Consider the following 14,309-nt stretch of genomic DNA (forward strand, 5'->3'; position numbering starts at 1 on the left):
GGTCCTCCTTCTTCCCCTTTTTGAAGATGGGAACCACGTTGGCCCTCTTCCAGTCCTCTGGCACCACACCAGAGCACCATAAGTTCTCATTAAGCCATGACAGGGGTCCGGCAATGACCTCAGCCAATTCCTTTAGTACTCTAGGATTGTAAATACTCTAGTAAAAGTACTCTTAAGACTGTAAATCTTAATTATTTCATTGATCGCTTTGCAGGGCTTTGAAATCTGCTGAAAGTTGGTATAGAAATGAAGTGCTATTTATTTTTTATTACATAATGTCGACAAGTGTATGTATGCCTATAATAAAAAATACTTTTTTTTGTTTTGTTTTTCATCTAATATAAATTTGGTATGTTTTCTGTTTCTAGTGAGTATTTCAAATGACAAACTTTTTATATGGATTGTTTATCTTCGGTGATATCAATAAATATTGTATGTCCCATTAACATCTGTACGTTGACTTTGACCAAGGGCGTGCAGTTTTCAAAGGCTTTTAAATTGACCAAGCTTGAATTTCTTATGCTGTGTTGTGTGCACCTTTTGTTTACAAGTTGAAGACTTTCTTGATTTTTATGAACTCCAGCCTCCTAGAAGTGGCCAGTCATAAAGGGAACAAGATTCTGTGTTTTGACTCTTCCAAGGATATGTTTAGAAGAGTTCCTTTTTATATAAACTTGCATGCTCTTGCAACATGACTTTTTAAAATGAAGCTGCCATTATGTTTAGTCATAGATATTTCTACTTAAAAGGAGGGTGAGTCTCTGTAGATGAAGAGCTGAGAAAAAGAGTTGCAAATGGTCAGGTTCTAATTATACCAAAGAGCTCCACAGATATGGACATACTAGCAGTTTATTGTGGGATAAAAACAGCAAGGTTTTACTGCAGATTAGCTGCCTCTGACCCCCTGGAATGTGGAAGGTAATTTGGAGCAGTTTAACCTTTGGTGAAAGAGGTAAGCAACTACTCATTATCTTCCACTTCTCATGGGAAAGTTACTACTATGAAGCAACTGGTGCGCAGTAAAGCCTCTGCTTCCTTTTATACTATGGTAAATTAATTTTTTTGTTATTGCCCAAAGAATGGGATTTATATGGTAAGCTCCATGCTTGTGTCTGTGACTCTATTTTTGAGTCTCTATTTGATGGCACCTGACAAGTCATTTAACCTCTCCCTGTTTCCTGAACTGTAAAGTGAGGATAATTAAGGCACTTTGAGATGCTTGGATGTTAGGACTTGTGTTCATAGCATTTTTTTTTTTCTTCAACAAAGATTTTCCATAGCACAAATATCATACTTGACTTGGTGTTGGGATGATGTGGGTAGGAATCCTTACTTGACTCTAGAATTCTTATCCATGTTCCCTCCAAATGTTTTTCTCATGCTGCATTTTGCTGCCTTTTGCTATGTAGTATAATTTTGAATTTTGGCTGCGTATCTGAAGTTGGTAACTACTTACAGCTCTCCTAAAGGCATGTCTCCCAAGTAAGAATCTAAGTGTGTAGACCAGTGATGCTCAACCTCTGGCCTTCAGGACTGTCCATAGATCCAGGAATTTGAAGGCAGGGGAGCAGTGGAATGTTATTTGCCATTCCCCTGCTGCCAAATTTCAGACCTGTGGGAGCCTCACTGGCCAGATGACATGGCCCTATGTGCTAGTGTATGGTTGGGCTGATGCACAGGGTCATTCCATGGCTAGATCTGGCACCTGGGGACTGAGCCAGTGCCACTCATCCAGCCCAGAAGGTTGAGCACCACTGTGGTAGATCGATCCAGATATACACAGAGGGACAGCATGTTTAAAAAAAAAAAAAAAAAAAAGGTTTTGAATTGTTACTGGTGCCTTCTTTGAAATCAAGTGAAATTTTGTAAGATTCCTAGCCAGATAAATTTGCATCGTATAGATCAAGGCTGTCCAGCTTATGAGTTGCTGAAGACTACATGTTCCCAACCGCACACTCTCTGGGTTGCATACCCACCAGGGCTGTGTGGGCCACATGCTGCTCTTCATCATGCCATGTGGCTCTTGTACAGCAGGTTATGTGAGCTGCGCCATACCGGCAACTCTGCCACCGTGCAGCCCCCACTGCTGCCATGCTGCACGGGGTCCCCAGGTCCCTCAGAGTCCCCCAGCCACAGGCTTCTCAGTCCTATGGGTTGCACTGCCCCAATTTGAGAGTCAGCAACATGAGTGATGAGGGGGAGTGGTACCCTGACCATGAGCCCAGAGCCACAAGTTAGCGCAAAGGCTGCATGCGCCCTTCAGGCAACCAGTGGGGCAGTGGCATAAGTGATTGTGAACTTGACTTTATTGCTGGTGGGTCTGAGAGAGAAACCTGACACACATCTAGTCTCTGACCATCCAGTGCTGATCTGGGGAGGGAAATAACTTTTGGTGTGTGCTTAAAATTGGAGTAGATACAGAGTAGTTTGACTTGCTTTTTCAAAGGAGAATTAATAGAAGAAAATATTATTAAAGGTAGAGGAGACTAGATTTCAGAAGAGCCATCCTGAAATTGACTTCATTTTGTTATTCAGGAATAGAGTCACAAAAGCAAGGTTGCATATTTGTGGATAACTTTTCTTTTGTTAGTGGCTGGTTCACATAATTTTGCCGTAGGATTCAGGTCTCTATCAAGGTAATAAGCATACCTCTGTTACTAAACTGAGTTTTAAGTGCCTTCTGTGATTACTCACATCGTGACATGCTGGGGCTTCCTACTTCCCTCTTCTGTCTTTTCATGTAGAGAAGGTACAATAGTGTGTGTGTGTGTGTGTGTGTGTGTGTGTGTGTTTGGATTTAACAGACTTTGCAAGCAAAGCTGTTGCTAATAGAATTTTTGGAAGTGAATAATATTGTCATAGTTGCAGTGTTTCCCCGTGATCCTTTGCAGACAAACAGTACCCTTTAAATTGGAGGGGGAGGAGAGGGTATACTTGCTGAAGTGGTTATCTGATTAGCTAGTGTGGTAGTCCTTCAGCTTTTATGTCAGGGTATCTGAACAATGTTTACCTGTTCTGTTGAAAGATGAGGCTTAAATATTTGATAACAAGAAAACATTCTAAAATATAACTGCACAAAAAGAAAGAATAATAATTGGTGTTACTTCTGCTTATTTGTTTTTGAACTATTATATTTTGGAGTAGTATATGTTCTGTTGTATCCTGTAACTCTAGCAGAAGTACAGGCACATTCAGTCATTGACACATTTTAATTTGTGTTGTTAAAGTTTAGGATGAAATGTAATGATGGAGACCACACAACCAGACTATGTACATGGCTTTTGTGTACAGAGATGCTAAATACCCGAAAATGCAGTGTTTCTATAGGCGGAGTTTCTTTTGTATTCACAGACTGGGGAGCCTCAAATTCCAGAGGCATTACATGAGCAGTTTTAATGAATTAGTGTCTGGTTTTCCTGCAGCAGATGTGACAAGCAGCTTTATAAGCTGCTTCCCATCGATCGCTGTTTTCCAGCTCTTTTGTGTCTTTCTTTTGCTTAGAGAGAAGCAGTGAAGAGCTTGGTTTCTACAGTAACTGCTGCCTACATTCCTGCCTGGAGGCCAATTTCTTTCACTGTTCCTGCAGCTTATGCAGGTCTACTGTATTGAGTTTCTGTAGGGTTTTTTTTTTCCCTTGGTAGTTTAAATATTTTACCCTGTAAGAAAAACAAGAATGTGCAGTGGGAATTTGTACTTTGAATAAGTATATTTCTAATTACTTGAAGCATCTCTTCCAGAAACATGAAATATCAGTGTTACTTGCAACTGATTAAAGCAAAATGTTGAATGGTTGATATTTGAAGAACTTTAAATGTCTAATTGTAAAAGCAAGAAACTTTGGCTGAAAATTTCAGATGACACTTTTATTAATGCAGTTTTTTGATAGGATGGCAGGGGATTAACTACAGTATGTGATGTTAATAGCATTATTTACATAGCTTTGATACTTAGTAGTGGGGCGATTCAAAGACAGCTGTTGCCTGTTCATTTTATTTTTAACTCTTGAATGTCTTTCCTTAGAGTAATTGCAGGGCACAGAGGTTTATGTACGTATTTTTCCTTTTTGGGGGGGGAGGGAAGTGTTAATATGTAGATGTTTGGAGTGTGTTCCTTTTCAAGTAGGCATTTGTGGCTGGCTGTGCAGTAAATACATGTTTGGGAATATTTAGTGGTTTGTTTTGTTTTGTTTTTTCCCTTTCCTGTCACCTCAATCATCCTTGTCACTGACAGAGGAAACTGAATCCCAAATCTTCTGCAGGTCATCAGTACCATGTTTGAAATAGTCCCTTAGATTTTTACGGACTTCCAAAGGTACTCCTTTCCCCAGGCAGGTTGAAATATGTAATTTGTATTTTCTTTGTGAGGACTAACAGGTGTACTGGTAGATTTGAGTGCCAGCCCTCTTTTGGGACTGCAGAATTGTAATGGTGATCAGATTGGGCAAATAACTTGAGCAGCTTCTTAACGTTCTTGATACATTCAACACGCCTTTTGTTTGTTACGAGTCCGGATTTTTATATCCAGGTTCTTGTTTCCCTGATCTGATCAACTGTAGTCACATTTTAATAGTTAAAGCATACGAACAATAAAGGCATATGCTAAAAACACCAGAATTTTTAAAGGATAATATATGCTTTGTGCAAAAAAGTAACCCTGATTTCCTGTCCCCTGAATTATCTGAAGCTGAAATGAGTGCAGAGGCACTGTGCTGTGTTGTTTGGTTGGAGAATATGCTTTACAGCTATCAGCCCTTGACCAATTAAAATGCGGAGAAAATGGCTTCAAAGGGAGTTTCACCAAGACATTAGCTGGAAAGATGAAGGGAGTTGAGAGGCACCTCCATGAAGACATGCATCACCACAGTAGAAAGAGCTGCCACTGTATAAAGGACAGTTGCCCAGGGTGACCTTGTTCAGAAAACTGACTCACAATAAATGGCTAAATTGAATTCAAGTGGAAACTGGTGACAAATTAGCCAAATTGGGATTTATTTAAAACGGAGAGGAAAAAATAACTCTGATGCAAGACTGTGTATACAGGAAGCATTACTGAACTCCTGTTTGGAAGTTTTTTTTTTTACAGTGCCAGCAAAGGGTGTAACCTACAGTAAACAGAAGGGACAGAAAAACTTATTTTTAAAAGAGCTCTTAATGTTGGAGAACTTCCTGCTCCTATAAATCTGATCTTACTTCTAGAAAGTAATTAGCAGTTTTCCTGAAAACTTAATTCACAGTAGCTTTTCATGTGCTACATATTAAAGTTTTACAACTTTCATTACATAAAACCATTAAAGTTGCACTTTTTATGGGGCATATGCAGGCATAAATGGTCTTGCTTGAAAAAATAATTTTAAAAAATGTAAGTTTGGAAGGGAAGAAGATATTCTATGCCATTTCTATTTTTATTATAATAAAATGGGTTCCTTTTCCTCTAAGTCTCCAATATAGCATTTTGTACACTCATGGTTTTTTTATAACTGAATTATTTGAGTAACCTTCTTTTTTTATATATTCCTAGAAGGGTTTTGTTTTTTTTTTTAACAAAAAATATCTAAACAGTGATGTGTTTTCAAGGAGTCGGAGAAATGTTTACTTGAAATCTCTCTCAATCCTTTTAAAAAAAACCCTGGATTTTATTGCTGACATAAGAGAAAAATGTAATGCTGAGAAATTTGAGTTAGAAATCTGAAATTGCAGTGGAGATCATTTGAACTAACGTTGTCACTATCTACATAGGTTTACATTAACACCTGTTTAAAAACAATGTTAGCTGCCCAGGGTCTAATTTATATTTACCTTGACATAGGTTTTAGGAAGTCATTACATGGTTAAATCAAAACATTTTTTAAAGTAACATTGCCTTCTACAAATAATTTCTGTTGTCCAGAAAAAGGTTACTCTGTTCTGAAAACAGACAAGACAAGATTCATTTTGGCTTAGTTCATTGTTTTTGCATGTTTTATATGAATCACCTCAAGCTGAGATGCTTACTAGCAGTGCTGAATTTGAAAACCTAAGCAATAATATTACTAGGTATTCCTACAACTTTACATTCTAAATTTCACCCTAGTAGTACAAAGGTGCATTTTAGCTTTCATAAATTTTCTTTCTCCTCTATTGCCTTGTGTCAGCCCCATGCACCACATGTAAAGCAAGCCCTGAAGCAGGGCTGATGTATGCGGCATGCAGGGCTGGACTGGCTGCATGTACTGCATGCAGCACTCTGCCGGACTGGCCTGTGCGCTGACTTCAGTGCACCCCAGTACAGATCAGTCCTGTAGGCAACACACAGGGCTCGTCTGACGCAGGCGCTGCAGGCGACATGTACCCTGGACCAGCCCTCTGTGCCATGTGCTGTGCCCGCAGTCCCAGATTTAGCTTGACCACCAGACCAGTTAGCTCTGTGCATCTTATATGGCACACAGAATTGGTCTGAGACCCACAGGCTTAATCATAGGGCTTTGTGGGCTTGATCTGGCCCAAAGGCTGCAAGTTTGACACTCCTGATTTATAGGGCAAAGTTGATCAGATATCTTATATATTGCCTAAAGATACCAGATTGACTGGGTTCCTTTTCATGGATCTCGGTTCCGTAATGTGACAGAAATGTTTGGGAGCTGAGACCCAAGAGTAGAAATCCAGTCAGTGTGAAGCACCTTAGGAAATTATTTTTGTTTAGCATTTTAGATCATGGTAGTACCTTGAGGTCTTCCAGGCTCCACTGTGCTGTGTAGTATATGTATGGTATAAACAATAGTCCCTGGTGTACTTGGAAACAGTCAACTTGTGGATATTTTTTCCTTTATTTCCTCTCTGTTTCCATCCTCAGTTTCATTACTCAATTCTGAATGGATTTGTTTATAATTAAAAGGGTTTTGTATTGCTCCCTACTCTGGCAGTCTGGTTTGTTCTCAATTAGTTTTCTAGGTTATACATTTTCCAGTGACCTGTCCTCTAGTTGGAGATACAAAAAAAACACACAAGTGCTGTTTTCCTTATTCATGAAATTACCCTTTTACATTATTTAAAAGTACATACTAGGAATTGTCATTTTTGGAGTTGCTAAAACCATGTAGTCCTGTACCTTTTGGCATATCTATTTTCATCACTTAGAAATAAAACATGCATGAGCTTTTCACCCTATAATGAGTTAAATTTAGTGGTCTGAAAAAAAAATATTTTAAAATATTTTTTAGATAGGTCCTAAATGTACCTGTTTGATTTGTGGTTCTGAATTGTGTTTCCTTTCCATGCAGGAAAGATATTGGGTGGCTGGGGATTGGAGCAGAAAGGTGTCCAGTATTTTATTAAAAAAATATTTAAAAGAAATTGAGGTTACAAGCAAGTTTCTGTATAGTTATCGTCCCTTTGTCAACGTATCTTAAAATTGCTGGAAGCACTGATGGTGGTTGCTGTAAACTAAATGTATGGCTCTCCCTCTTAAAAACCATACATCTGTTTTGGTTTTACTGGTAGTACATGGCATGACTGACACTATTCCAAAAATGTGCATCACATGCTGATCAAATCAGAACGTTCTTTATTTTTATTTGTTCAGAATAAATTCACTGAGTTTGCTTTTGTGGTAATTTCTATAGAAGATATAATAGTTACCTGATTCCGTTAATATTGCTAGTTGTTCTGGTTTACACCACAGCTGTTTTTAGAAACAGCTGGATTTGTAAATATGGATCCAAAGAAAGATAGGGTTTTATAATAATACAAAGTGATGCAAACATTTTGGTGTTTACATGTTTGAGGAGATCATTAATTTATCTGGAAGTATATTACGGTTTCATTTATAAAATCTTTCAGACCTTAGTATTCAAAGTAATGTCAAGTGATGTAAATGTGGTTTAAATATAGTCCTTAGCTTGTAACAAGAGCTGTCAAGTTTGGCACAAAGTCACTTAACAAAGAGCTTTGCATAACACAGCCTGGATTGCCTCAGACTTGCATTTTCTCTCACCTGAGTAATACGTGAAAACAGACTGGTTTCAAACATGATCTTTTGGAGTCGCTCTCTCGGACTTGACTGGGGAGGTAGCCATGACAAATCTTTGTAGATGATGCCCATTGGGTGAGACATAATTAGAAGTTGGAGCAGCAACATGAGAGGGGAGAAATTTTAGTGCAGAGCAGATAGCTGCATGGGAAGAGATGGGATGTACTTAAGCTGTTGTGGAATCCAGGTTTTATGGCTTTGGATTTCCTGAATTTGTTCTTAGGTTATGAAGTCTCCTTATTCTCTCTCCCAAACCTCAGTAAAAACTCAGAAGCATTTTGGAATATTGCCCACTTACTGCTAGACACTGTCCTTGTATTATGCAATAACCAGTCTAATCACTGAATTAATACTTGAAGTTAAGTACAGCTGCTTTTGTGTTGCTCTTCAGTTGAAACAATTACACACACAAAAAGTTAAGTCCATGAAGTTGAGTAGTCAAACGCAAACACTGAAGAATAGTTATGTAAAACATAGAAAATTCCATCCAAAATATTTAAACTTAAACTGATATTGCTGCTTCATCCCTACTGCACATTTTTACTTAAAGTTTTCTAATAGGGGATGACTTTGCGCTTTGATTCATGTTCTTGAAAAGTGATACTGTTTTCATTGTTTAGTGAAATGTTTATTGGAATAACATTGACTTTTATCAGCAAAACAGCCCCTTCACTTTCCAGGTGTCTTTAAAGAAACCATCAGTGATGTAGATTTTCCTTTCCTTTAGGCCAAGAGTGTCAAATTCGCCCTGATCCCCTCAGACTGTATCAAGTCTGCAGGGCTTCTCCTGGGCCAGGTCCAAAGGCAGTGGGAGTGGGCCAGGTGACTGCAGGGCAACCCAAGGCTATCTTGCACAGCTCTTGCTTGTCCTCTTGCTGTCAATAGCCAGAAGGGCCCAGGGGTCCAGGATTTTGTGACAGGCCCCTCTTCTCTGGAGTCAGTGGGCTCCACCAGCCAAGTGTTTGACACACCTGGTTTAGAAAAAGCAAGAAATTCCCTCTCCGCCTTTTTAACATTAGGAAGCAGAAAGTACTGGTGGTAATGTTTCTTCAGAAACTCCGTTGCAGCCCTTTATTGTAGCTTGTTTAAAAACAAAAAGGGTAATTAGGAATGAAAATTAAAGGGCAGAACTATAGTGTCTTCTAACTTTCCTGCTGCAATCTATGCACAATATTTTGACATGGATTTTGTTCTATATTTAGTACATCAAGCATGCTTCAGAAATAGGTTGACTGTTAAACTTAGGCATGGCCTTTAGTAAGAAATGAGATTGTAAGGAAGGTACTGTTGCTTTTTTCCCCCCTTAATTTTAAATTTGTGTGATGTGAAAAATTTTCTCATCACCACTAATGAATGTCCTTTTGCTTGAGAAGCACATATCCTTAAGTGTTGTGCAGAAGTTATTATGAGACTTGAAACAAATGCTTCAGTTATGTCCCTAAACCTAGTTTAAAAACAAAAAAAGTCGGGGGAGTGGGAGTAGAGAATGAATGCTTATTGATATTTTTAAGGTTCATTTAATGTTGAGTCCCCCCTCTAGCTTTCTTTCATCTTCTGTTTAAAATAAGATTCCACAGTTTGAGCAATGGTTAGATCAATTTCCACTATCTTGTAAATCCCCATTCCTTCTTGCACCCATTTCAAAGCAGTGTTGTTTCTTTCTTAATAATATTTGATCTGCCAGTAAGTATCACTTTTTGATATGGGTTCAGTTGTTGGTTTGGTGATTGTGTCATTGGCAAAGCCTCGGTACATGCAAGAGAGACATGTAAATGTAACTGGGCAGCCAGTGTTATGCATATCTGACAGATTGACCATGTGACAGAGGACAGGCAAGAACCTAGCACTATTAAATTATCACTGATCATGAATAAAAGGTAACACTACCTGAAATGCTGTGGTTAATAAACAGGTTGAGTTTAGGCTTAATTCTCTTTATGTATAACTAAGCTATAAATAGCCTGTTTTCATGTTTTATTTGGGTTAACTACATAACTGTAGGAACTCTTGGCCATTGAGATGAATAAGGGCAAATGTTTTGATGGCTCATTTAAAAGAATGTTGTTTAAAAACAAAAAACCCCTTGTTGATTTCATTAGTTTACATAATCTGCAGATTTTACCACATTTTAAAACAGAGGATTTATATGAATGTAAGGTTGTGTCATTTTGTTCATAAATGGCCAGTGTTCAGTCTCTCTAAAATACCTATTTGTTTCTGAAACTCATTTAAGGTTACACTTGCACTGACTATTTCTTACCCTAATGGCAGCAGGCAGTGGTAGAGAAGCACGGTTTTACAGCATTCATCATAAAACAAAGTGGTTTAGAAAGAAAAAGTCCGCTCTGGTTTATGTCTACTGCGTGTGAGATTTACATAGACCCCAATCCTGCAAATACATGCTTACCTTTCCTACAGTGAGCAGTCCCAAGATTAGTCTATTTGCTGAAGTAAAGCATTATGTCATAAGAGCATAGGGTCAGAGCAATGGTCCAGTCTAGCCCAGCAGTCTGTCTTTGTGACAGTGGCAGAAATGGATGCTATACAGGGAGAGCATCAAACTAGGTATCTTGGGAGTGTTCTATCCCCTATTCAGTACCCTCCCTGGCATCTACCATTTATTGGGTTAGAGATGCCGGAGAAAACATCTCCAGCCTTTCTGGTCAATAGCCATTATTTAGATCTATCATCCAAGAATTTATCCAGTTCCTTTTTGAACTTGGCAGTGCTGTCTGCCTCCACCACCTCCTGTGACAATAAATTCCACAAGTTAACTACATGTTGCATAAAAAAGTACTTTCTCTTGTCAGTGTTAAACCTATTACCTAATAATTTCAGCAGGTGCCCCCTAGTTCTAGTATTCTGGGACTCTGGGAACAACAATTTTTTTTTTTTTCATTTGGTTCACTTGGTCTGTACCCTTCATAATTTTTATATACCTGTATCATCCTTCTCCTTTCAAAACTGAAGAGTCCTTGCCTTTTCACTTGTTGCTGGTATGGCAACTGCTCCAGGCCTCTGATCATTTTGATTGCCCTTCTTTGTACCTTATTTCAAGTAAGGCTGTAGTGAACAAAATGTTACTGCTAAATGAAAATTGGGTGACACTTTTGTTCTCTTACACTGTGCACCATTAGTTTTGGTACCCATGTATGGCATTTTGAGATTTTTTTTTTTGCCTGTTGTTCTCATGCTTAGGTTCTATAATAACAGTTTAATAGTTCATGTATAAAGCCCAATCTTTGTTACATCATTGATTAGTTATTTTGAAAGTAATCCCCATTTTGAGGATAGTTCCAGTTTATCTCATAATGGACTACAGGAAATGTAGAGAAACAGAAGGCAAGCTACACCTGTTAAATTGCAGATTTGTTAGGGTGATTTATACTTGTATTTCAAATTCTAAAATTATGAGTTTTTCTAATATTTTCTAGATCTCTCTGCTTGTATGTAAAATGGAGATGAGATGATTGCAGATCATTTGCCCAAGATCTTTTATTTACTTTTTATTTAATCAGAGTAAAGTGTTGCTCGCTAGTTATGCAAAAAATCAGTTTCACACATTATTGATAAATAAGTTGCTTACATATTTGTTTTTATTTTTCAGATGTACTTTCAGGTTTCCCAGCACAAACATCAAGATAACATTCACAGCTCTGTCCAATGAAAAGAGAGAAAAACAGGAGGCCCCAGAGTCCCCAGTGAAACCCGTGCAACCCCAGATCTCTCCCTTAACAATAAACATTCCAGACAACATGGCTCACCTGATCAGCCCTCTCCCTTCTCCCACAGGAACTATCAGGTATTTAAACCCTGCAAATTGCATGTAGGGTAATAGATGGGTTATAGAATTAGTATGAATTTGTAGTTTGCATAATGTTGCTTGGCTTATATAATAATACTTATGTTGGAGTGCCAAATAGTGTAAAATCAACCATTTCGTATTCTCAGTGGTTTTGTATTCAGTTAAGTACACAAGTCAGGTCTTTATGTTAGCAACAGAATTAAAATTAGCAAAAGCAGGAAAATTCATGTAAAGTTGTACTTGGAACATACTTTTGTTTCACATGCTCTAAAACTGAAAATAGTGGGTAAGTCTGCATTTCGCATTTGCTGATGCATCTGGGTACACTAGGTGACATAAGAATGATCAATCTTAAGTTTCTAGCTTTGTTTTTGTTATTCATATGCTTGTAATGCTTTAATTTAGACTTTGTTTCCATGGCTAATACTATTTTTAAACAGCTCTCTGAAATCCAGTATCTTCTGTTTTCTGCTATAGGTGTTATCAGAAGAAAAATGCATTATGTTAGCACGGGGTGGGCAAAATGCAGCTCATGGGCCAGATGCGACCTGCTAGGTCATTCTGTCCAGCCTGCAGGGCCCCTAAAAAATGTAGAGAATTAATATTATTCTGTCCCTGGCAGCCTGTCATGAGACCCTCAATGGCTTGCCAAAACTCAATAAGTGGCCCTCTGCCTGAGATAATTGCCCGCCCTTGTCTTAGCAGTTTAGCGATACTTGCTTTGGAGGGTGGTGATTTCTCACTTCCACCAAAAAAAAACCCCATCTGAAATTGATTTATGGCTTCCAGGAGTCAACCATGTTTCTTCTTTAAAGTGTCTCAGTACAATATCTGTAATCAGAATAAGTTTAGTATTGAAATATATAGAATCATAGAAAGTTAGGGTTGGAAGGGACCTCAGGAGGTCATCTAGTCCAACTCCCTACTCAAAGCAGGACCATCCTCAACTAGATCATCCCAGCCAAAACTTTGTCTAGCTGGGTTTTGAAAACCTCCAAGGATAGAGCTTCTGCCATCTCTCTGGGTAACCTGTTCCAGTGTTTTACTACCCTCCTAGTGAGAAAATTCTTCCTAATATTTAACTTCCCTTGCTACAACTTGAGACCATTGCTCCTTGTTCTGTCATCTGTCCCCACGGAGAACAATCTAGCTCCATCCTCTTTTGAACCCCCTTTGGGGTAGTTGAAGGCTGCTATTAAGTCCCCTCTCAGTCTCCTTTTCTCTAAACCAAATTAAGCCCAGTTCCCTCAGTCTTTCCTCATAAATCAAGTCTCCCAACACCCCTCACCATTTTTGTCGCCCTCCTCTGGATGCTCTTCAATTTGTCTAAATCCTTTCTGTAGTGGGGGGCCCAAAACTGAACACAGTACTCCAGATGTGACCTCACCAGTGTTAAATAGAGGGGAATAATCACTTCCCTTGACCTGCTGGCAGCAGACCTACCAATGCAGCCCAGTATGTGGTTAGCCTTCTTGGCAATGAGGGCATACTGCTGGTTCATATTCAGCTTATTGTCCACCGTAACCTCCAGGTCCTTTTCTGCAGAGCTGATGCCCAGGCAGTTAGTCCCCAGCCTGCAGTGGCACGTGGAATTGTTCCATCCGAAGTGCAAGACTTTGCACTTGTCCTTGTTGAACCTCATGAGATTCCTTTTGGCCCAATCCTCCAATTTGTCTAGGTCACTCAATCTGTTAACTTGAATTGGCCAGTTTAGATGTGTTGGTTAATTATGTACATATGTACATAAATATTATATACAAAATTAATCATTCTTTTTCTCTCTGGTGTAAAAAAAATGTGGATAGAATTTTGAAAAACTCCAAAGTGTTTTAGCAGCAGGAGTCCAAATGAAAATGTCTGGGTCTTGTACTCCTAAGTCATTTAAAAGTTTTTGAAAATTCTACTTGTTCTTTTCAGATTGTTAGATCTACTTAAGTCAAGGAGTTTAAAGCTAATATATTTAATTGTGTTTCTGCTTTTAATATTGGATCCCATTAATGAAGCCTATGTTTAGAGATGAATGAATTCTGTTAATAAAAGAGTTTTTTTCCAAGGTAGCAGTGATAATAGTGTGAGGCTTATACTTGGTTTATGTAAGAGGTGAAAAAAAAATACACCCCAAGAAAAATATATTTTGCCTATTAAATGACCCACAGCGTGTAAATATTTCAAGTATTGTATCATTTATATCACCTGTGTCTTTGCATTACCACAAATACTTTAGTTGTCTTTCAAGCTTTTCAAATAAGTATTAAACTATAGTTAAAGAAGATGGTAATTTTAATTTGAATTAGAGCTTGACATGCTCCTTAAAACATCTTGTTTTGTAGTGGACTCATCAGCTTGCTTTGATTACTATGTTAGTGTGTCAGTATGTGGCATAGTGAGCTAAGTAAAGGGATACTGTCAGTTGATATGTGCAAAACTTAACATAGCACAGCAGTGACCTATATTTTCAAAAAGTTGTCCTGACCCTTTGGCGCTCTTTCGGCAAAACCAG

General features: G+C 38.4%; 1 protein-coding gene across 2 annotated transcripts in view; it reads left to right on the forward strand.

Moving 5' to 3' along the window:
- Positions 1 to 14,309, forward strand: part of FOXK2 (forkhead box K2) — an 89,861-nt gene that overhangs the window by 57,967 nt on the left and 17,585 nt on the right. For both annotated transcript variants that reach the window (XM_019542703.1, XM_019542702.1), the window contains exon 4: positions 11,612 to 11,806. In XM_019542703.1, the coding sequence (XP_019398248.1) occupies positions 11,612 to 11,806 (195 nt within the window). The remainder of the gene's footprint in view (positions 1 to 11,611; positions 11,807 to 14,309) is intronic.

This window comes from Crocodylus porosus, unplaced genomic scaffold (assembly GCF_001723895.1).
Source record: "Crocodylus porosus isolate Cpor-Errol unplaced genomic scaffold, CroPor_comp1, whole genome shotgun sequence".
Lineage (NCBI taxonomy): Eukaryota > Metazoa > Chordata > Crocodylia > Crocodylidae > Crocodylus > Crocodylus porosus.